The 23,442-nt window shown below is 42.9% G+C and overlaps 1 protein-coding gene across 4 annotated transcripts in view; it reads left to right on the top strand.

Moving 5' to 3' along the window:
- Positions 1–371: 371 nt before the first annotated feature.
- Positions 372–23,442, top strand: part of LOC306976122 (periostin-like) — a 75,319-nt gene continuing 52,248 nt past the window's right edge. For all 4 annotated transcript variants that reach the window (XM_079574003.1, XM_079574001.1, XM_079574002.1 and 1 more), the window contains exons 1-2: positions 372–516; positions 6,630–6,728. In XM_079574003.1, coding sequence (XP_079430129.1) covers positions 398–516; positions 6,630–6,728 — 218 coding nt within the window. In that variant the 5' untranslated portion in view covers positions 372–397. The remainder of the gene's footprint in view (positions 517–6,629; positions 6,729–23,442) is intronic.

The following is a 23,442-nucleotide window of genomic DNA, read 5'->3' as shown; positions in this document are numbered from 1 at the left end:
CATCTTCACCATTGTTTTTGTCTCAGTTCTGTCGCTATTTTCACACCTTTTTTCCAGAAGCTTTTGGACTGGGGTAAAGCCAAGCTGGAGAGAATGTGCTCGGTTCAGGTGGGAGTTAAGGGGTTAAAGATCTTCACATCCCTGTATAAATCTCCCCCGTCTGAAATCTGTGAAATCTTGTTATCTGCAGTGAAGCCCCGTGAGGCGACACCTGCCTCTCATGAATCCCAGTCCTGCTTTAACCTCCAGCTCCTCCCTGAGATCCTCCCTGCCTCTGGCCCAGACCCCCCCTCCCCGCGTCCCGGGACGGAGAGGCAGGGTATAAAAGGGCCCCGGCTGCCTCGGCGCGGCTCCATCCCGCTCTGAGAGGCTGAGAGAGCACGGATAACCTCACAGGATGAAGCTGCTTTTCCTCACCGCCTGCGCGCTCTGCGTCCTGGCCACGCTGGACCGGGCCGAGTCCTCCGCCTACGACAAGATAGTGGCCCACAGCCGCATCCGGGCCAGGAAAGAGGGGTAGGCTGCACTAATTCCTAACCTTCATTGAGCTTTTTGACACTACAGGTGAACAGAGAAACTTCTTGATTTTAGAGATATCACCTTGAAACTTCTGCTGTAGATCACTGGCATGAATATGAGAAGAAAATGTATTGGAAGTTTTCTGTCATTTTGTTTTCCTGTAAAAAATAGGGATTTTTTTTTTGCTTAACTTCTTAACTCCCGCCTGAACCGAGAGCATTTTCTCCAGTTCAGCTTTACCCAAATCCTGTAGGCCAGTGTAACACCTCATTTGAAAGCTAAGACCTACAAAACTAAATGGATCTTTCTCTTTACATCATCAGATTTTTTGTCAAATTTTTCGATTTTTTTTGGTCCATTTTTTTGTCACTTTTTTTGTCACTTTTTCGTCAAATTCTTCACATTTTTTTGTCAAATTCGTATCACTTTTTTGTCCATTTTTTGTCACTTTTTCTGCCATTTTTTCTAAATTTTTCGTCAAATTTTTCTCACTTTTTTGTAAAATTTTTGTCAATTTTTGGCAAATTTTTTTTGTCACTTTTTTGTGAAATTATTCGCATTTTTTTGTCAAATTCGTATCACTTTTTTGTCCATTTTTTGTCACTTTTTCGGCCATTTTTTCCTCAATTTTTCTCACTTTTTTGTCAATTTTTTGTCCATTTTTGCTCACTTTTTTCACATTTTCATCCTTGTTTTCGTCTCAGTTTTGTTGCTATTTTCGCACCTTTTTTCCAGAAGCTTTTGGACTGGGGTAAAGCTGGAGAAAATGTGCTCGGTTCAGGTGGGAGTTAAGGGGTTCAAAATGGCCCAAAAATCAGAATAATTGAGCCAGGTTTAAATGAATGGTTTGAATTTGTTGACATATAAGTTACTAAGACTTTTTTCCCCCAGTTCAGCTTTATTGTCACAGCCTATTTGAAAGCTAAGACCTACAAAACTCATCTAAACGGATCATTTTCCTCACATTTTCATTGCTTTTTTTTGTCAGTTTCCTGTTACTGATTGTGGCTTTTTCATCACAGTTTTGTAACATTTTTGTCGCTTGTTTTAAAAAAGGCATAAAGCCAAACTGGAGAAAATGTGCTTGATTCAGGTGAGGGTTAAGACGTTAAGATTATCTGTTTATTTGTGAAAAAAAGAAAAATTCGTCTTGTTTATTGGTACTTAAAAGGGGAGACACTACAGGCAAAACTCAATTTTTTCAGTTTTCAGGTTTTGGGCCAAATTGGTCTCTGAACATAGAAGCTTTCACCCGGAAACAGAAAATATACCTAATCTTCACAATAACATGTTTAAATATTGCGCTGATTCAAAGTTCCCCCATAGACTTATATGGGACAATGCAATTTCAAGGGCCTTAAAAGGCAAGACACTGCAGGTGAATAGGGAAAAAAATTTGTATTTACAGATATCAATTTGAAACTTTTGCTGTCGATCACTGGCATAAATGTGAGAAAAAAATACATTGCAAGTTTTCTGTCATTTTCATATAAGAACAAGGTGTTTTAAGCCTAAAAATGCCCCAAGTTTCCCATCTTTTCGGCGACGAAATCTGAATAATGGATAGAGCTACATTCAAATGTATGGTTTCATTTTATTGATGAATGAGTTGCCAAGACTTTCTCAGAGGGGATTTTGGATTTCTTGTTTAGTTTTAAAATAAGCTGCTTTTTAGTGCAAAAATGTGTAAAAATTAATTTTCGCCTTATTTTTTGACATTCAAAACTCAATAAATGGGGCTAGGGATTAAATAATAAAAAATCCCTCTGAAAAAATCTTCCAAATATTGTTCAGTCCAAGGCTGGAAAATTTGAAGTCTTTAGGTTCGACTGACGTGGACATAGTGTCGCCACAATGACAGAAAAATGTGTTTTGAGAAAAAAGCCTTTGAAATTGCATTCTCCCATATAAGTCTATGGGGGAACATTGAATCAGCGCAATATTTAAACATCTTATTGTGAAGATTAGGCATATTTTCTGATCCGGGTGAAAGCTTGTATGTTCAGAGACCAATTAGACCCAAAACCTGAAAATTGAAAAAATTGAGTTTTGCCTGTAGTGTCTCCCCTCAAAACTCATTTTTCTGTCATTGTGGCGACACTATGTCCACGTCAGTCGGACCTAAAGACTTCACATTTTCCAGCCTTGGACTGAACAATATTTGGAAGATTTTTTCAGAGGGATTTTTTATTATTTAATCCCTTAAGCCCAATTCATTGAGTTCTGAATGTCAAAAAATAAGGCGAGAATTTAATTTTTACACATTTTTGCACTAAAAAGCAGCTTATTTTAAAACTAAACAAGAAATCCAAAATCCCCTCTGGAAAAGTCTTGGTAACTCATTTATCGATAAAATGAAACTATAAATTTGAATGTAGCTCTGTCCATTATTCAGATTTTGTCGCCGAAAAGATGGGAAATTTGGGGCATGTTTAGGCATAAAACACCTTGTTCTTAAATGAAAATGACAGAAAACTTGCGATGTATTTTTTCTCACATTTATGCCAGTCATCTACAGCAAAAGTTTCAAATTGATATCTGTAAATATACACACCTGCAGTGCCTTAAACCTCAAAAAAAAAGTTGGGCTGGGAATTAAAAGTAAAAAAAAATCCCTCTATAAAACCAGGTTGGAAAATGTCTGTATGTGGAGATCCTACACTGTCAAAATCAATGTGAGAAAACCGCATTGGGGTTAGAGATGAAGGTTTCTCAGGTTTCTCTTTTTAAGCGAGAACTTGTCTCTTCAAAGCCTGTTTTCCCCAAATGCATTTTTCCCTCACAGGTGAAGGACAGTCAATCAAAGCGACACCGACAGATTCCAGAGTTTCTTGGAATGTCTCCCATTCCAAACCCAAATAGTTTTTTAAAGGCAAAAAGAACAAGCATTATTTCTGTATTAACTTTACTCAAAGACTTAATTTCTTCCTTATAAGTCAACAACATCTTTCCATAAATCTGCATCCTGGAAATGTAATCATGACTTGAACTGTGGGAAATCTGTCTTTTTCCATTGGCAATAAGAAAGACAAAACCTACTCGAAATCAGCTCAAATTACGATGATTCAAACACTCACTTTGTTTCCATTTTGACAAAAACTGAAAACTAATCCTGACAGTTTATGGGAATTATTCCAGATTGTAGCTCTATTGTTTACTCCTATAGTCGCCTGCAGAGTCTCACCCAAACATCAGATTTAGTGAGTTTAAAAAGGACTTTTGCTTTAAAGGGACAGTAGGGAGTTTAAAAATGTTAAAATTAAGTATTTTCCTCCCCCTACATGTTCCAGCCATGTCCGAATGTGTAGAATGAGCTCAGACCTGTTCACTCTAAAATCCCGCACTGTCACTCAGAAAGGAGTTACTTCGGGTCTGAAGTGCCGTCATGCACGAGCTCAGGGGCGGATTCGGACTGAAAAACAGCCCTGGACTCTGGTCAGCCTGGCCCAAATTAGCGTAAATTCGTCACTTCCACAAATACATATGTGAACCTCTTACCCCCCGCCTTAACCGAGAGCATTTTCTCCAGTTCGGCTTTACTCAAATCTAAAGGCTGCTTGACTGGAGAGCAACACTGTAACGCCTCATTTGAAAGATAAAATCTAGAAAAGTGATGGTAACTTTTTGTCACGTTGTTTTGTCATGTTTTTGTTGCTTTTTCATTACTTTTTTGTGGCTTTTTGGCGTGTTTTCGTCACTTTTTGTTGTGTTTTTGTCACTTTTTTGTTGCTTTTCCAGCACATTTTTGTTTTTGGATGCTTTTCTTTTAAGCTTTTAGATTTGGGTAAAGCTCGGTTACGCCCGGGGGTAAGGGTTAAGGTAAAGTGAGAGGCCGGACCGGTGGCCCCAGAGCCAGTGGCCCTTCTGTGCTCCTTCCAGAATGGACATATGGCCAGTCCGCCCCTGCACGAGCTTAACATAGAAGCTGCAGTTACACGTATGACCTGAGGTGGCAGTAGTGAGCATAAATTGGCCAACTTGCATCTAGTCCCTTTAAACAAAAAGTCAGTGTCAGAGCAACAATGCAACAGAAAAAGCAACAAAGAGACAAACAAAAGAGCGACAAAAACGAATGAAAAAAGCAATGTAAAAGTAACAAAAAAGACAAAAAAACACGCAAGCCTCCGGAATAAGGTGAATAGCAACTTAGCGAGTAGCTACAGTATTTTGATTGTTTTGCTGCAGCTCATTTTCGCCCAATATAAACATGCTGTATGTCTTTATGTTGGATTTTCTGAGGACTTTTTAGTCGCTGGGTTAGTTTTGTCAGATGAATAAACCCCTGGGCATAAAAGGGCGTAAGAATCGGCAAAACCGTTAGCCGCGAGTTAGCAGCTAGTTAGCAACATTAGCAACATTTGCCTGTATCTTGTAAACACTGCCGACTCCACGCTGCAGCACTAACAACATTTAGCTCTGGTTAAAGGGGCTAGATGCAAGTTAGTCATTTTATGCTCACTACTGCCACCTCAGGTCTTATGAGTAACTGCAGCTTCGATATTAAGCTTGTGCATGACGGCACTTCAGACCCAAATTAACACCACAACTGCCTCTAAAATCCTGCTCCGTCACTCAAAAGTTGTTACTTCGGGTCTAAAGTGCCGTCATGCACGAGCTTAATATAGAAGCTGCAGTTACACATATGACCTGAGGTGGCAGTAGTGAGCATAAAATGACTAACTTGAATCTAGCCCCTTTAAACAAAAAGCATAGAAAATAGTGGGGGGTCTTGAGTCCGTCATAAAATCAATGCAAACACAATGAAGTAACGATGACCCGGCGTCCTCCGCAAATCTAAAAGCGTCTTGACTGGAGAGCGACAGTGAAACGCCTCATTTGAAAGCTAAGACCTACAAAAGTGATTGTGTGTTATTGGCACATTTTTAAGCGTTTTTTTTGTCTTTTTTGTTACTTTGTCATTGCATTTTTTATGCTTTTCCGGCATGTTTTTTGTCGCTCTTTTGTCGCACCAACAACGCGACAAAAAAAGCAACAAAGAAACAACAAAATGAATTATGTATTTAATTTCACATTAACATTGTTTAATTACCCAGTGAAAGTAGTATAATTTTAATTAATTATATAAAATAACCAGTTTTAGAAATGTATATTGATTGAAATACATTCACCCATATAAAATGATGTCGGTATCGAGAAAAAAGACCCCAAAAGTATCTGTATCGTATCGATTCCAACAAGTGTGGTATCGCCCATCTATACTATCGATGTCTGGTATTGGGACCTGATGAATGAGTACGAGTATGTGGTATCGGCCCGATACCCGACACTGGTATTGGTATCGGTGCATCCCTAGTTTAAACTCATCAAAGATACAAATATTAGCGTCTTAAAGCAATACTAAGTAACTTGTTTACCTTAATAAATCCTTTTCGTAGTCCCTGTGGGGGTAATACAAGTGTTTATGGGATGATTGGAGGGTCTTTCATCTCCCCCTGGTGCCTCTGGCCAGAAAACCATATTTGCAACTTGACTGCCACCGGACCGGAGTCACCAATACACAGTAATGGAAACACGAGGAAGAAGCTAACAGGCTATCGGGCAAAGCTAACTGCGGGCTAACGTCACTTTAAATAGTATTTACAGCCAAGTTTGAGTGAAAAATAAATATTTTCATTGTATAATTGGATGCACAGTAACCCTCTGTCCATTCGCCTTTCCTGTCAGCCTCGTATTTACTCTCCAAGACAATTAATACGTTAAAAAATCGTAACTTGCTACTACACCTGCAGTTGTGCTCATGGCCTCTAGGGGAAGAGTTACTTAGTACTGCTTTAAAATGCACTGAACTGCTGATTTGGTTAATATTGCCCACAGTTATCGCTCAGAAGTGCTACATTTCTTTGAATATTGAAATTTCCCTTCATTACTTTGCGTGATTCCATAAAATACACCCAGATTCCTTCATGTGTTGCATAAAAACCTAGTATTTGGGTGTTAAAACGGCATAAAAGCATCAAACTGACCTTGCTGCCACCTGTAAAAACCCTGATATGAACCAGGTCACAGGTTTGTTCTGCGCTCGTGAATGTCCTGGAATAACATCTCTTCTGGAATCTCCTTTTCTAACCGTGTGTTTTTCCTCCCGTCAGGCCCAACATGTGCGCCCTGCAGCAAGTCATGGGGACCAAGAAGAAATACTTCAGCACCTGTCGAAACTGGTACAAGGGGTCCATCTGCGGGAAGAAAGCGTGAGTGCTGATTTCACGGCTGACGTGTTACACCGGCGAGTCGCTCACCCGGATTATGATGGATTTCTTATTAAAACACTGCATGATTCAGATCTTCTTACTGAGCTTAACATAAGGTTTCCAGGGTTTTTTTCCACATCAAAAGCGTGTTGTTTAAACGTGCGTTATGTAACTTTCTGTGGTGGAAAAAGAAGTCGTGTATTTCACCTTTCCGTGACCCAGCAGAAGTATGTGTGGTTAGTATTTGGCGCCTCGTGGCCTCTATGACGCTCCAGGATCGATTGCTTTCAGGTTTCTGGTAGGTTTTCTCAGAGAAATGAAAAGGGGAAGCGGCGTTCGATCCTAACGTATGCAGACAGTTAGCGAGTCGGCTAGTACGGGAGACTTTTCAGAGTCCCGTAAGGCTGCTCATTGTGTTATGTATTATTCCTATAGCCGTTAGCAGTTAGCATTTAGCATCGACCACGCTTGGTGAGGTCAAACACTCGTTAGAATCATTAATGAATCATTTTATGTGTTGTTTATATCCTGATCTCTGATTTTGTCGGTGCCCTCTGCTGGACGCATTTGGAACTCTTTCCTTTTTTATTTAAAGAGGGGGTATTATGCTTTTTTCAATCACATAGCACCAGTCTATATCACACTACAATGATGACAAAACTTTCTGTTGGTCTGTAAATGCAGTAAATTAGAATAACTGCCTTGTATAAAACCTCTCTCTCAAAATGGCTGTAGTGAATGTCTTGAAATAGGCCTCTGTCTCTTTAAGAACCTCTGAGCCTTTCCGACAGACACGCCCCCTCCACACGCTGTCTGTGGCATCAGTGGGGAGGGGGTTCTGCTGAGGAGCAGTGGTTGGTTACTCGGCTGGTGACGAAAGCTCGGAGGCGTCTCCAGGAGGTGGGGGCGTTCCTAGGAGGACTCAGGCAAACCTATCCCTAAAATGGCCGCCATCAGAGTTTTTACAGATTACTCAAAAATACGTGAATGTGCCAAGGCAACACTTCAGGCATGTTTTTAATGAGGGAATGACATAAAAACATGATGTAAAGCTTGAAAAAGTCCATTTTGCACAACAAACCCCCTTTAATATATATTTAAGCTGCCCCCTTGAGGCTGGAATGAGCATTCTGGTTATTTCTAGCTTGACTTGCCCTTTTTACATACTGAGAAATGTATGATCAACCAGTCCATGTCAAATCATCTTATGGGCCGGATCTGGCCCGCAGGCCTGTGTTTGACACATGTGCTTTAGATACAAATTAGCTCATAAAAGTGTCCTTTGAGCTAAATGCTAACTCAAAGTAAGTTAAAGGGGGGGTATTATGCAAAATCGACTTTTTTAAGCTTTACGTCATGTTATTATGTCATTCCCTCTTTAAAAACATGCCTGAAGTGTTGCCTTGACACATTCATGTATTTTTGAGTAATCTGTAAAAACTCTGATGGCGGCCATTTTAGGGATAGGTTTGCCTGAGTCCTCCTAGGAACGCCCCCACCTCCTGGAGACGCCTCCGAGCTTTCGTCACCAGCCGAGTAACCAACCACTGCTCCTCAGCAGAACCCCCTCCCCACTGATGCCACAGACAGCGTGTGGAGGGGGTGTGTCTGAAAGGGTCAGAGGTTCTTAAAGAGACAGAGGCCTATTTCAAGACATTCACTGCAGCCATTTTGAGAGAGCAATTTTATACAAGGCAGTTATTCTAATTTACTGTATTTACAGACCAACAGAAGGTTTCGTCATCATTGTAGTGTGATATAGACTGGTGCAATAGGATTGAAAAAGGCATAATACCCCCTCTTTAAGTTAAGATTCCACGGCGCTGGAGCAAACAGGGATTCTCCGCATTGAAACACATTGTGATGCTACTAAATCTGAGGCGACAAAGGACCCTTTTGGACGCCTGTAGATCCTGGCCTGTTATTCCTTACGCGTATTTACACCTTCTACTTTGAATACTTCAGTACGCAACTTTTACGTTTATCGGAGTAGTATCAGCACTTTTACTCAAGCAATGAATGTATGTGCAAAAGTCACTGCTCTGAGGTTAAATATCTTCAATGGTCTGGTGAAGATGGGGCTTCAGGTGTTGAGTCTTCCTTCAGATACTCCAGAGAACACATACATTTTATACTTTTTGGACTGTAAGAATTATTGATGGCAGAGAAATGAAAGAGAATGATTTACGGGAGAAACTTTTATGACTACAGCCCCCCCCAAAACTGTTTTATCATCTTTCTATAATAAGACTTAGAGTTATGTGAACCGTAAATGGCGTCCGAAGGTTTTGACTCCGCTCCGTCTCTATATCGTCTCCTCTCGGAAACTTTCTGGACTAGCTTCTCCACACACACAAAGAAAACCCCAAACGCTTGCTTTTTTTTTGCTGTCAGCGCTTCCCCAGAATATTCAAAAGTCCATAATTCTATAAAGTTTGGCATGCAGAACTGGGGGGGGGTGAGCCACCGATTCCGGCCATAAAAACCCCGACTGTACCCTGTGAATGGAAAAGCCCTCAAACCCAAACGCTTCAGACAAGGGCCCTTTTTTCTCCCATTGTTCCGAGCTCCTCAGCACTTTTGTGTTCGGCGGTGGACCAACGCCAAGGCCACTCCGCAGCCCACCCCCCAACCCGCCCGCTCGCCTGGGGCTTAGACATAAACATTATCATAAGTTTACGGCCAATAGAGGGACTTAATATCCAGCAGACCCGAGCCAAACACATTAAAGTTCTGTTTGTGCAACACTGGATTGTACACATTGGACATGGAGTTGTACTGTCGTCTTAGTTAGTCCTGCTTCACTCGTTTCAAAGACTTCCTGTATAGTTTTCCTCAGAAGTGCCATGTGGTGACGTGACGTGTCTTAACTGCTGACGTACAAACTAATAAAGCGGGTGAACAAACCTTCTTTCTCACAAAATAGGAACAAACGTGAACAGTTTTTCCTGTTCTCTGTGATCTTGGGGTTAGCTTAAGGTTAGAGTTGTTGCTTATGCATATACAAATGCCCATGTGCCAAATGTGGTCCACCTAGCCCTTCAATCTGACTCGTAAAAGATAGAAAGACCCCATTTGTACATCCATCCATCCATCCATCCATCCATCCATCCATCCATCCACGGCCTTTGCCCTGGGATAGGTTAGGTTAGGTTAATTTATTTGTACCCGTGGGTAAATTCGTCTTGCAATTCTGAGAACTAGTCAAAACAGTAAAACACATTATACAAAGATAAAACGTCACACGAATTTAAATATAAAGCTTGTAGGTGCTCCAGATACTAACAGGATGTGCCTTTGGTAAGTGAAATTTAAGCCACTGGACAGTAAACAAAGACAAAAAGCCGTGTCAGGGGCAATTTGATCCCCACTTGTTCATAAAGGAAAGGGCAGCGGGAACAAAACTTTTCTTAAAACGGTTCGTGTGACTTATTGGCGTCAAAATCCGACGCCCAGACGGAAGCAATCGAAACTCTGAATGCAAAGGATGCTCAGTGTCTTTTACGATGCTTCGTGCCGTCCTCTCTAACTGTTTATCATGCAGGAAGTCCAAACTGGTCTGAGGCTGGCCAATGACTTTAGGAACAGAAACATCCTCAACTTTACCAAAACCCAGTCCAGTCGATGATTTGGCTTTTCTACCATATTGAAAATGTGTTCAGGCAGTTACAATCTATTTGAGAATTGTACTTGAATCCAATTCTAGCTCTAGTCTGGCCGTCCTGATGAGTTAAAAAACCCGATGTGACCCTCTCATCAAAGGGTTTGCCCATGTCTGTTCCGAACTCTAATCATGACCCTCACGCCTGGTCCTTAACCTTCTCCCCTGATCTGGAGGGACGACCAGTAACAGGTTAAACTAAGATGAACCTTTTCCAAAAATGTCTTTGATGTTCCTCTGTGTTGGAACCTGCCAGAGCCAGATTGATGTTGCATTAGCCCTGATATCAGTCCGGGATCACTGAGGTCGTCTGAGGAGAGAAACATTTCCTTCTGATTGAAACAAGCTAATTTTTCATTTCTCAAATGTCAAAACATAGATAAATATTTTCCTTGACACAGTTATTCTGCGCGTCTGTCCCGATGAAGGACAGAGTGTTTGACAGTTGATGCTATTGGCAACTATATCTGGTCTTAACTGAGATGAAGCACTGCTTTACTGTAATGCGGAGACACATTAGTTTGTTGTTGGTCGAGTTTAGCTTTGTGTTGCCGTTGGGCAGGGTTCTGTCACGTTAATGAGGCTGAAACTCAGCCAAGGACAGATCAACAGGTCATGAGCAGGGATCAGCTGAGATGAGGACCATTCAGACTGAAACTCAGGTGTCAGAAGTTAGAACTGCAAAGACTCTTAAACTACTAACATGTTTACCTGCGAGTGAGAGTAGCTGTTAGTAGAGGGGCGGGACTTAGCCAAGCGAAACTCCTCCCCATGGTCGTTTTCTGGGCTGTGGGCTGAACCGATCTTTTATATCGCTGCTGAAGCCTTTTGGATGAGAGGCAAAACATTCGACACTTCAACCGAGTATAGAAGACGACTCAAATCTTCATTGAAGGTTTTTCTTGTATTTTTTAAAGGGGGGGTATTACGCAAAATCGACTTTTTACATCATGTTATTATGTCATTCCCTCATTAAAAACATGCCTGAAGTGTTGCCTTGGCACATTCACGTATTTTTGAGTAATCTGTAAAAACTCTGATGGCGGCCATTTTAGGGATAGGTTTGCCTGAGTCCTCCTAGGAACGCCCCCACCTCCTGGAGACGCCTCCGAGCTTTCGTCACCAGCCGAGTAACCAACCACTGCTCCTCAGCAGAACCCCCTCCCCACTGATGCCACAGACAGCGTGTGGAGGGGGCGTGTCGGAAAGGCTCAGAGGTTCTTAAAGAGACAGAGGCCTATTTCAAGACATTCACTACAGCCATTTTGAGAGAGCAATTTTATACAAGGCAGTTATTATTATAATTTACTGCATTTACAGACCAACAGAAGGTTTGGTCATCAATGTAGTGTGATATAGACTGGTGCTATGGGACTGAAAAAAATAATAATACCCCCTCTTTAAAGGAACAGGCCACCGTTTTTACATACTGAGATATTCTTACCTGAGCTTAGACGAGTTCATGTGTACCTGTCTGGTCTTCACGCGTGTCCTCAGTCACGTAAACACAGCACAGACGGCGTTAGCATTTAGCAACTACGTGAAGTGTTACACTACAAAAGTATAATTACACAAAATTAAACAATGTGGATTTTCTAAGCAGATAAAACGGGGGAACTATATTGTAAGGCGTAATAATACCAGGAGTTCGGCGTCTGCACAGTAAAGTGAAGATATTACTGCATGGATTTCAAACTACTCCTGGTATTATATTATTACGCCTTACAATATAGTTCCCCCTTTTTATCCGCTTCACGTAACCATTCACCTGGTTTGGAGCTATAGACGAGAGGAGGCTAAATGCTAACGCCGTCTGTGCTGTGTTTACGTGACTGAGGACACGCGTGAAGACCAGACAGGTACAAATGAACTCGTCTAATCTCAGGTAAGAACATATCTCAGTATGTAAAAGCTGCCTGTTCCTTTAACGACCCTATTTGTTTGTTGGCTTGTTGATGTCTGGCACGTGATTGGTTAAAACCGCCAGTGGTTCGGATGCAAACGAATCAGCCTCAGCGGCACAAGATGGATTTCCTGTTTATTTGTGAAGTCAAACTTGGCATAACTGCTGTCGACGAGTGTGGAGTTCAGAGTCGAATAGTGTTATGACATAGTTTACTGCTCCTAGTAATTGGTTTATCCTCAAACCACCGAATCCCATTGTTTTGCCTTTAGCGACACGCTTTTCCGATTGCGGTCTGTAAACGAATAATCCCCACGTCTTGTTTCGTGGCGTCAGCGGAGGAGCCGTCCTTTTATAGAGATGCTCCTCAAGAGTTTCCGACGCTCGAGCCAAACTCACACTGTGGCAGAAAAGCCCCTGGATGTGCTGACTCGGCCCCGTCGGAGGCAGTGATCTCACCCCCGGTTCCCCCAGCAGCGAGAGCCTCCGACTGGGGGCCGCAGCTGCCAGGACGCCCCCCCCCCCACACCCCCCCGTCGTCGTCTCCGCTCCGTGAACTCATGAGCCTCTCGCGTGTCGGGTGTCGGCAGGAGCGTGTCCCGGCCTGGAGGTTTGGACGGAAATCAGGAGCCGTTTCAAAGTGATAGCTCGTGTCATCCAAGACTAATATCCAGAGGCGCTGGTTTTAATGTGGGGCCTTTGACAAGTTACAACATCGTGGGCAAAGAAGCAACTGTTACAGGTTACCACAATAAACACAGACTGCGCTAAGTGTTTTGGCTGGCCCGGGACGGTCCTGTTAGCTCACTGGATTTACAGTACAGTTCTGCTACGTTGCTACGTTTAGCGCTGAAATAACTTATCGATCACTGAAATAATCATCAATTTACCAGTCTTTGAAACATGACAGAGGATGAGTAAGTGAGGGCTTTATTTGTCATTGTACAAAATAATAATGTCAATGGTTTAGAATTTAATAATTAGAAACTATATTAGATCTGTATTGGAACCTACCTGAAAGAACTACAGCGTAAACCTGTGATTAAAGGGATATTTCAGGATTTTTGACATAGGGCCTCAGTTATCCAGAGTGTTGCTGATTTCTGGAGATTGATTTTCTTATGTTTGAAGAGTTTCGTGGCGCTAGGCTAATGCAAGGCTAGCGCATTTCTATGGTATCAGCTAGCCTGCATTAAAAACAGTCTGACCCGCTCCACAGAGCACCTGAGGCAAATCACTTATAACACCAGACTAACCATATAAATGTCTGTGTTGACTGAAAAATGTTTTAAAAGAACTTATATTTGAGCAGCATCAGCTTCGTGGTTGAATAAGCTACGCGGAGTGATCTGCTAGAAAATAGTCCCTCAAAATGTGATCATTCATGTGATGCAAGGTCAGTTATATTCCAAACATTGTTCTATGGACACAGACATTTATATCATTTGTCTGGTGTTATAAGGGATTTGCCTCAGGTGCTCTGTGGAGCGGGTCACACTGTTTTTAATGCAGGCTAGCTGATACCATAGAAATGCGCTAGCCTAGCATTAGCCTAGCGCCACGAAACTCTTCAAATATAAGAACTGCATGAATTACAAAAAAAAATATCTCCAGAAATCAGCAACACTCTGGATAACTAGGAAATGAGGCCCTGTGTCAAGAATCCTGAAATATCCCTTTAAGCACTAATTACATCTTCAAAAGTGAGCTTAACAACGTAGCGATGATTTTTTAGGTGACTTCGTCCTATCAATAGTTTCTTTTTCTTGTGGTTTATTCTATAAACATCTGTAACAAATGTACCAAGCTGCTGTGTTCTGCATTTACATGTGTTTCTCGTAAATGTTGCTAAGTCTGAAGCTTAAAACTGATGATTGTATCATTAATTGTATAGTAGCGCGGTAGTGCAGCGCTCGTGCCTCACAGCTCGAAGGTCCCGGGTTCGATTCCCACCTGGACGGGGCCTTTTGTTTGCATGTTCTTCCCATGCCTTTAGGTTAGTGGTAAAAACATGTGCAATAGGTGAATCCTACAGCTTAAACGTTAAACTTAATGATCTGTATCTGTTCAGCTCAGGAAGGACTTATTTGTATCTAAAGTCAGCGTAAATGTATATTGAATTGTGCATAACTTCAAATCATAACAACGCCGCCCAAGAAGTGACTTCCTGTTTCGATCCATCACACCAAAATAAAAGCACAGTCTTATTCATTAGTTCAACTTTCTTTCTGCCTAACTATGAACAGACAAAACACTTAAAATGTGTGTATTTAACTATATTCTTGTAATGTTGAAGTACCTGCTGAGCTAATCAATGAGACGAGCTGTGTGCTTTTATTTTGCTGCGCTGGATCGAAACAGGAAGTCACTTCTTTTCAATTGAATATGGGGCACTTAAGATTATTGCTTCAGCCGACTCCATTTTGAGCATCCACAACTGAGTTTTGAAAGACAAAATGAATGCAAAACAAAAATTGCTCAAAATAAACTAAGCCAGAACAACAGTAGGGACAGAAGGCATGTGTGGCTTAGCTTTGAGTCTTGCCCGGGTACCTCCTCTTTTGTCCCTTCCTTGTTTCCTGTAGCGCTTCTTGTAAGTAAAGCTTTAAAGGAATAGGCCACCGTTTTTACATACTGAGATATGTTCTTACCTAACCTTAGTCGAGTTAATATATCCCCGTCTGGTCTTTGTCCGTGCGCTCTGCCAGGCAAACGGAGCACATACGCAGCCTCTCCCACATGTCATATAGCTCAAAAAAAGCTCACGATAGAAGCTACCAAGCTCTTCCACGTGTTCCCTATTTAAATAAAGTTACGTGAAGTGTTTTCATGCGAAGTATATTTACACAGAAATGTAACGTGTCGATTTTATAAGCAGATAAAAAGGGGTACTATATTGTGAGGCGTAATGATACGAGGAGCACAACGTCCGCGCAGTAACTCCTAAAGACTTCCCCTGCTCAATAGAAGCTGCGTGACTTGTAGAGAGCTGCAGAGAACAGTTGAAGAAGCGTCGATAACTTGTGAACAATGCCTTTTACGTGCATCGTGCCGGGCTGTGATAACAAGCAGAAAGTATATAGTGTAGTAATGTTTCACAAATTTCCAACTCACCCCGGACGACGACACAGGACTCAGGACCTCGACCATGAGGTAGGAATGCGAGAGCACTTTCCGAAAATATATTTTCTGCTTGTTGTAAAAGGCTCTCTACAAGTCACGCAGCTTCTATTGACGGAAGTGAGCGGGGGAAGTCTTTAGGAGTTACTGCGCGGACGTTTTGCTCCTCGTATCATTACGCCTCACAATATAGTGCCCCTTTTTATCTGCTTATAAAATCGACATGCTACATTTCTGTGTAAATATACTTTGCATGAAAACACTTCACGTCACTTTATTTAAATAGGGAACACGTGGAAGAGCTTGGTAGCTTCTATCGTGAGCTTTTTTGGAGCTATATGACATGTGGGAGAGGCTGCGTATGTGCTCCGTTTGCCTGGCAGAGCGCACGGACAAAGACCAGACGGGGATATATTAACACGTCTAAAGTGAGGTAAGAACATATCTCAGTATGTAAAAACGGTGGCCTATTCCTTTAAGAAAATACACTGAAACTGATCACATGGCCCTGTACGTGGCATTCACTTCTTCAACAGTTTATGTGGGAATATCTCTGCGCACCTTTCACGTTCTATTGACAAATCGGAAAAAATAATTACAGCCAGATTCATTAAATGAGCAAAAAAAGAAGGCGGCTTTGTTGCAGTGCTTGATTTTCCGCCAGCGCCGCGAGCGAATGTCAGGTGTGTCTGCTGGAGCTTTCATCACATCATGGCAGCTTCACAATCAGAATGACTTTATTGATCCTCAAGGCGGAAACTATTTTTCTTTCAGACGCAGCAAAGGCAAAGGAAAGCCTTGAATTGAGCAAGAATGTTTGGTTCTTCAGAAGTTTGAAACGGGAAGGCCTTGGGTTCGATTCCCGGGCAGTGAGGGCCTTTCTGTGCGATGAACAGGGGCGGACTGGGACTGAAAAACAGCCCTGGACTCTGGTCAGCCTGGCCCAAATTAGCGTAAATGCCACACTTCTACAGATACATATGTTTACCTCTTACCCCCCGCCTTATAACTGAGAGCATTTTCTTCAGTTCGGCTTTGCCCAAATCTAAAAGCTTCTTGACTGGAGAGCAACACTGTAACGCCTCATTTGAAAGCTAAAATCTAGAAAAGTGATGGAAACTTTTTGTCACGTTGTCCGAGCACATTTTCTCCAGTTTGGCTTTACCCCAGTCCAAAAGCTTCTGGAAAAAAGCTGTGAAAATAGCAACAAAACTGAGACGAAAACAATAATGGAAATGTGACAAAAAAGCGACGAAAAATTGACGAAAATTGACAAAAATGTGATAAAAATTTTACAAAAATTTACAAAAAAATGACAGAAATGTGACAAAAAATGACCAAAAAATGGACATAAATGTGACAAAAAGGGACAAAAAAAGACAAAAAGGTGATAGAAAATTGACAAAAAAATGACAAAAATGTGACAAAAATCTGATTAAAAAAATGGACAAAAAAATGACAAAAATGTGAAAAAAGTGTCAAAACATTTACAAAAAAGTGACAAAAAATGTATGAAAAAGTGGCAAAAATGTGACAAAAATTGAAATTGACGAAAAATGGATGAAAAAAGACAAAAAAAGACAAAAAAAGACAACAAAAAGACAAAAAAATGACAAAAAAGACAAAAAATGACATAAAAATGACAAAAATGTGATAAAAAATTGACGAAAAAATGACAGAAATGTGACAGAAAATGACCAAAAAATTTACAAAAATTTGACAAAAAGTGACAAAAAAATACAAAAATGTGATAGAAAATTGACAAAAAAATTACAAAAAAATTACAAAAAAGTGACATAAAAATGACAAAAATGTGACAAAAATTTGATAAAAAATGGACGAAAAAATGACAGAAATGTGACAGAAAATGACCCAAAAAATTACAAAAATCTGATTTAAAAAAATGGACGAAAAAATGACAAAAATGTGACAAAAAGTGACAAAAAATGACAAAAAAGTTACAAAAATGAGTTGAATATCCAACAAAAAATTGATGGGAAAAAAAATCTGATGACGTGAGGAAAAAGATCCTCTCGGTTCAGGCGGGAGTTAAGAGGTTAAGCTTTTAGATTTGGGCAGAGCTCGGTTTCGCCCGGGGGTAAGGGTACAGGCCCTTCTGTGCTCTTCCAGAATTGACATATGGCCAGTCCGCCCCTGGCGATTAATGTTAGTGGTAAAGTGTTGGAGAAAACCCGCAGAGACACGGAGGCTGCAAACATCATAAACCTCTCCGCTGTAATGCTCAGCGAGGCTCAATTAGCTTCATTTTCTCGCAGTTTACAGCCGGCTAAAAGAAGCCACATGAAGGATCTGGCGGAGAACCACAGAGCGCATTACCAAGCACTCAGAATAGAACGAGAGACTGTATATACTCACTAATGCAGGCGAACATCATCTGTTTTAGATAGAGCTGCGATCCTCCAGAGCTGAGTCGTCGTAGCCTGTTCAGCAAATGTCAGGTTTCTTATATCACAGCGGAGACGTCGCAACAAAACATCAAATTCTTGCATTGTAAGCTGTATTAGTTACTTAGATTTGCGCTTCTCATCAAAAAGTGCAAATAAATCGGATTTAAATATGTCTAAACTCTGAATAGTCACAATAATCAAATCGCAAAACATGAATTAATAGCATAGAACCATTGGCCCTCAAGAGGACTTTGAGAAATAACTTTATACAAACCAGAGGTAGTTGAACCAGTAGAGTTTAACCCCCTAACCCCTGCCTTAACCGAGCACATTTTCTCCAGTTTGGCTTTACCCAAATCTAAAAAGCCTCTCAATTGGAGTTTACAGCCTATAGGAGTAACGCCTCATTTGAAAGCGAAGACCGTCAAAACTGATCTGCGATTTTTCCTCACGTTGCCGCCGCGTTGTCTTCACTTTTTTGTTGCGTTTGTCACTTTTTTGGATGCACGTTTGTTGCATTCTGTTGCTTTTTCATCACTTTTTTGTCGATCCTTTGATGCTTTTTTTCCCCCAAGAAGCTTTTTAGATTTGGGAAAGGTCGAACTGGAGAAGATATGTTCGCTTAAGGGGTTAACGACTGTAAAAAATAAACATTTCCAAACAGAACATCAAATTAGGTCATATATTAAGCACAGCACTGGCATTTGTGAGGTTTACTTTAGGCTAAAATTGTCAGGTTCGGCCCTTGGTCTTTTCACACTGAAGAAAATCGGCCCTCGACCGAGCAAACTTGCCTACCCATGCCTTAGACGATCATCCATCCATTTTCTTCCACTTGTCCGTTTCCGGGTCGTGGGGGCAGCTGTTGGAGCCCAAATCACATCACACCATCCCCTATGGCGCCTCCTGCAGGTGGTGGGTTCACAGAAGGACGGCCTCTTGGTTCTAACCAGGCCTGTTGGTCTCTCATAAGGGGCTTCTGAACCGCTCTTTGTCTGACCCGTCACCTATAGGACCTGTTTGCCCTGGGAGACCCTACAGGGGCACGAAGCCCCCGACAACAGAGCTCCAGGATCATTCTGGTGCTCAAACCCTCCACCACGTTAAGGTGGCGGTTCATGGAGTGGTTTAGACGCTTATAATAAGTGTGTTTTTCCACTTTTTCCACAGATTTTCTCAAATATAAGGATTGTCTTACAAACTTTCAACCTGAACACATAATGTATCAACATAGATATAACTATGGCTGAAACGACTAATCGATTAATCGACGACTAATCAATTATTGAAATAGTCGACAACTATTTTGGTAATCGATTAATCGTTTTCTGGTTCACACAGACTAAAATGGAGCAAAAATGACATAAAAATGTAGTATTTTTGATGAAATCCTACTTTGTTTATGTAGTTCGGGTCTGTGTACATTTTGTACATTGTACATTTCATGAAAAGAGCCTCCAACAAACATTTCCCTTTAGTTTACTCCAGGGATGTCCAAAGTGTGGCCCGAGGGCCAAATGTGGCCCCCAGACCAATTCTTGTTTTATTGCCACAATTCACCAGAGATGGTAATTTTCCTGCAATTTTAATAATTCCACACAATTAAAACCTCAAAAATTAACATTTATTGTGAGACTTATGGTTCCAAGCCTGTAGATACAAGTTTGGGGAATGGTTTAAACCTCTCTTAAATACACGTAGTTGAATGTTTGAATACATTGACCACTGATCTGTGGCCCTCCATGCCTTAAACATGTATATACTGCCCTCGGTTAAAAAAAAGTTTGGACTCCCCTGGTTTACTCCATCAACACATCATCAAGACTCGCCACTTAAGCTACGTGTCATTAAAAAAAAAAAGAAAAAATACAATTTTTCTACACCATTCACAGCCAAGCGATTACGATAGATTAATCGATTACAAAATAATCATTAGTTGCAGCCCTTGATATAACACATTTATACAGAGGCGAAACCTGAGCCACCAGACACATGCACAGCACAGAACACACATCCTTAGAAAACCAATGAATAAATACATTGAATAATAAAAATATATACATACATAATCTAATGGAAGTTTATTATCGCACTTTTCAAAGCGCTTCACATGGTGTCGGAGATTTGTTCTTAATTCCACAAATGAAAAAAAAAAAAAAAACACTCCACATGTTATTCATTGCTAAGGAAGTTCCATGTGTCTATTTTCCAGTCACACATGTAAAAGATGTAAGCTAGTAAGTACAACAAAATTATGTCCAGTTGTTGGGTTAGTCCTGAGGTCGGGGAGACCGGAGAACTGCCTTCAATAATGAGTCACCAGATCAAATGATCCTCCTTCATCCTTCACAATAAATTATAGGTTATTTTTCCACCGCCAGAGACATTTCTCGTATCCAGTAAATGAATGTTGGACACTCAGTTTCTTTCCAGAACAGTCATCACTTTACAGGAGGAGACTGAAACTGACAAGTCCTACACTTTCTGGGCATAAACTCACCTGTTGGATACTTTATGTTCCTTATAGACCATTTTGGATTTCTTTTCTTTTGTTCCCTCACACGGAGGAGTAAATTAACAGTCTTATATTAACAGTCTGAGAATGAGCTTTTCAACACGGCGCTTTCCACTCGTCCAAAGAAATGTCCTCCCTCAGATCTTCTTTCACCGCGTTTGGTCTGTTAACTTTAAGTACTTTATTTATATGAAACAAGGACTCTTAAGTTTGCACCAGAGTTGCCTCATTAAGCCACAACATCCACAAGTTACCAGGATGTTAGTGACTTTTTCTGTCTTTTCACACTGTCAAAGCACAGCGCCGCTCGCTGGACAAACGTGTGCAGTGCAGCTTTTCACACTTCTTTTGATTTCTGCGTAAAAGCGGATCAGAGACGGCCTGACAGCAGCTTTTCCTCGAGTACAGACTGTGGGACATCAGAATAAAGCACCAAAAAAGGACTTATTGACGTATAAAACTAAATCTGAAAGCAAAGTCGTAACATGTCAAGTTCTCGAGATGCATTTTTCATCCATAATAAAATAACTGTTTTGTTTTTATTTCTGTTTATTAGGTGAAATGCAGAATGGCTCTGGGATGCACAGACTTTATGTGGTGCTTGTTGAGTTACAATGATTTCTCTGAACTAAAAGGGGGAAAGTTTGGCAGTAAGAGTGACTTGTTTTCATGGGTTGACCCCAGTAAACCCCACACACATGTGCTCCTCCTCTTCTTCTTCTTCTCCTCTCCCCCTCCTCTTCTCCTCCTCCTCCTCTTGTCCTACTCATCTCCTCCTCTTCTTCTCCTCCTCTCCTCCTCCTCTACTCCTCTCCTCCATCTCCTCTCCTCCTCCTCTTCTCTTCCTCCTCTTCCCCTCCTCTCCTCCTCCTCTCCTCCATCTCCTCCTCTCCTCCATCTCCTCTTCTCCTCCTCCTCCTCTCCTCCATCTCCTCCTCTCCTCCATCTCCTCTTCTCCTCCTCCCCTCCTCCTCCTCTCCTCCTCCTCCTCTTCCCCTCCTCTCCTCCATCTCCTCTTCTCCTCCTCCTCCCCTCCTCCTCCTCTCCTCCTCCTCCTCTTCCCCTCCTCTCCTCCATCTCCTCCTCTTCCCCTCCTGTCCTCCTCTCCTCCTCCTCCTCTTCCCCTCCTCTCCTCCATCTCCTCTTCTCCTCCTCTTCTACTCCTCTTCCCCTCCTCCTCTTCCCCTCCTCTCCTCCTCCTCTCCTCCTCTTCTCCTCCTCCTCTTCCCCTCCTCTCCTCCATCTCCTCTCCTCCTCCTCTCCTCCTCCTCCTCTTCTCCTCCTCTTCCCCTCCTCTTCTCCTCCTCCTCTTCTCCTCCTCCCCTCCTCCTCCTCTTCTCCTCCTCCTCTTCCCCTCCTCTCCTCATCTCCTCTCCTCCTCCTCTCCTCCTCCTCCTCCTCCTCTTCTCCTCCTCTTCCCCTCCTCCTCTTCCCCTCCTCTCCTCCTCCTCTCCTCCTCTTCTCCTCCTCCTCTTCCCCTCCTCTCCTCCATCTCCTCTCCTCCTCCTCTCCTCCTCCTCCTCTTCTCCTCCTCTTCCCCTCCTCTTCTCCTCCTCCTCTTCTCCTCCTCCCCTCCTCCTCCTCTTCTCCTCCTCCTCTTCCCCTCCTCTCCTCCATCTCCTCTCCTCCTCCTCTCCTCCTCCTCCTCCTCTTCTCCTCCTCCTCCTCTCCTCCTCTTCTCCTCCTCTCCTCTCCTCCTCTTCTCCTCTCCTCCTCTCTTCCTCCTCCTCTCCTCCTCTTCTCCTCCTCCTCTTCTCCTCCTCCTCCTCCTCTCCTTCTCCTCCTCCTCTTCTCCTCCTCCTCCCCTCCTCCTCCTCCTCTCCTCCTCCTCTCCTCCTCCTCTCCTTCTCCTCCTCCTCTCCTCCTCCTCCTCTTCTCCTCTTCTCCTCCTCCTCCTCTTCTCCTCCTCCTCTCCTCCTCCTCCTCCTCCTCTTCTCCTCCTCCTCTCCTTCTCCTCCTCCTCCTCTCCTTCTCCTCCTCCTCTCCTCCTCTTCTCCTCCTCCTCCTCCTCTTCTCCTCCTCCTCCTCCTCTCCTCCTCCTCTTCTCTTCTCCTCCTCCTCCTCCTCTTCTCCTCCTCCTCCTCCTCTTCTCCTCCTCCTCCTCCTCTCCTCCTCCTCTTCTCCTCTTCTCCTCCTCCTCCTCCTCTCCTCCTCCTCCTCCTCTCCTCCTCCTCTTCTCCTCCTCCTCTCCTCCTCTTCTCCTCCTCCTCCTCCTCTTCTCCTCCTCCTCCTCCTCTTCTCCTCCTCCTCCTCCTCTCCTCCTCCTCTTCTCCTCTTCTCCTCCTCCTCCTCTACTCCTCCTCCTCTTCTCCTCTTCTCCTCCTCCTCTTCTCCTCCTCCTCTCCCCCTCCTCCTCCTCTCCCCCTCCTTTTCTCCTCCTCTTCTCCTCCTCCTCTTCTCCTCCTCCTCCTCCTCTTCTCCTCCTCCTCCTCCTCCTCTTGACCTCCTCCTCCTCTTCTCCTCCTCTTCCCCTCCTCTCCTCCTCCTCTTCTTCTCCTCCTCCTCCTCTTCTCCTCCTCTTCTCCTCCTCTCCTCTTTCTCTTCTCCTCCTCCTCTTCTTCTCCTTCTCCTCCTCTCCTCCTCTTCTCCTCCTCTCCTCCCCTCCTCCTCTTCTCCTCCTCTTCTCCTCCTCCTCTTCTCCTCCTCTTCTCCTCCTCCTCTTCTCCTCCTCTTCTCCTCCTCCTCCTCTCCTCCTCCTCCTCCTCCTCTCCCCCTCTTCTCCTCTCCTTCTCCTCCTCCTCTTCTCCTCCTCCTCCTCCTCTTCTCCTCCTCTCCTCTTCTCCTCCTCTTCTCTTTCTCTTCTCCTCCTCCTCCTCTTCTCCTCCTCTCCTCCTCCTCTTCTCCTCCTCCTCCTCCTCTTCTCCTCCTCTCCTCTTCTCCTCCTCTTCTCTCTCCCTCCTCCTCTCCTCCTCTTCCCCTCCTCCTCCTTCTCTTCTCGTGCATTCAGCTACAATTCCTCCTTGAAGTGCTTTATTGCCGCCGTTATTTGGAGAGATGTCAGCTGTTTTGCAGAGAGTGCGGACCTCGACATGCCCGGGCCTGGTTACTGTAAGGTGAAAGCCGGGTTTATTTCCAGCAGCTGCGCCTTTTTACTGCCACCTCTGGCT

Source organism: Gobius niger (genome assembly GCF_951799975.1).
Source record: "Gobius niger genome assembly, chromosome: 1".
Classification (NCBI taxonomy): Eukaryota; Metazoa; Chordata; class Actinopteri; order Gobiiformes; family Gobiidae; genus Gobius; species Gobius niger.
This window is presented reverse-complemented; position numbering and strand designations above follow the sequence as displayed.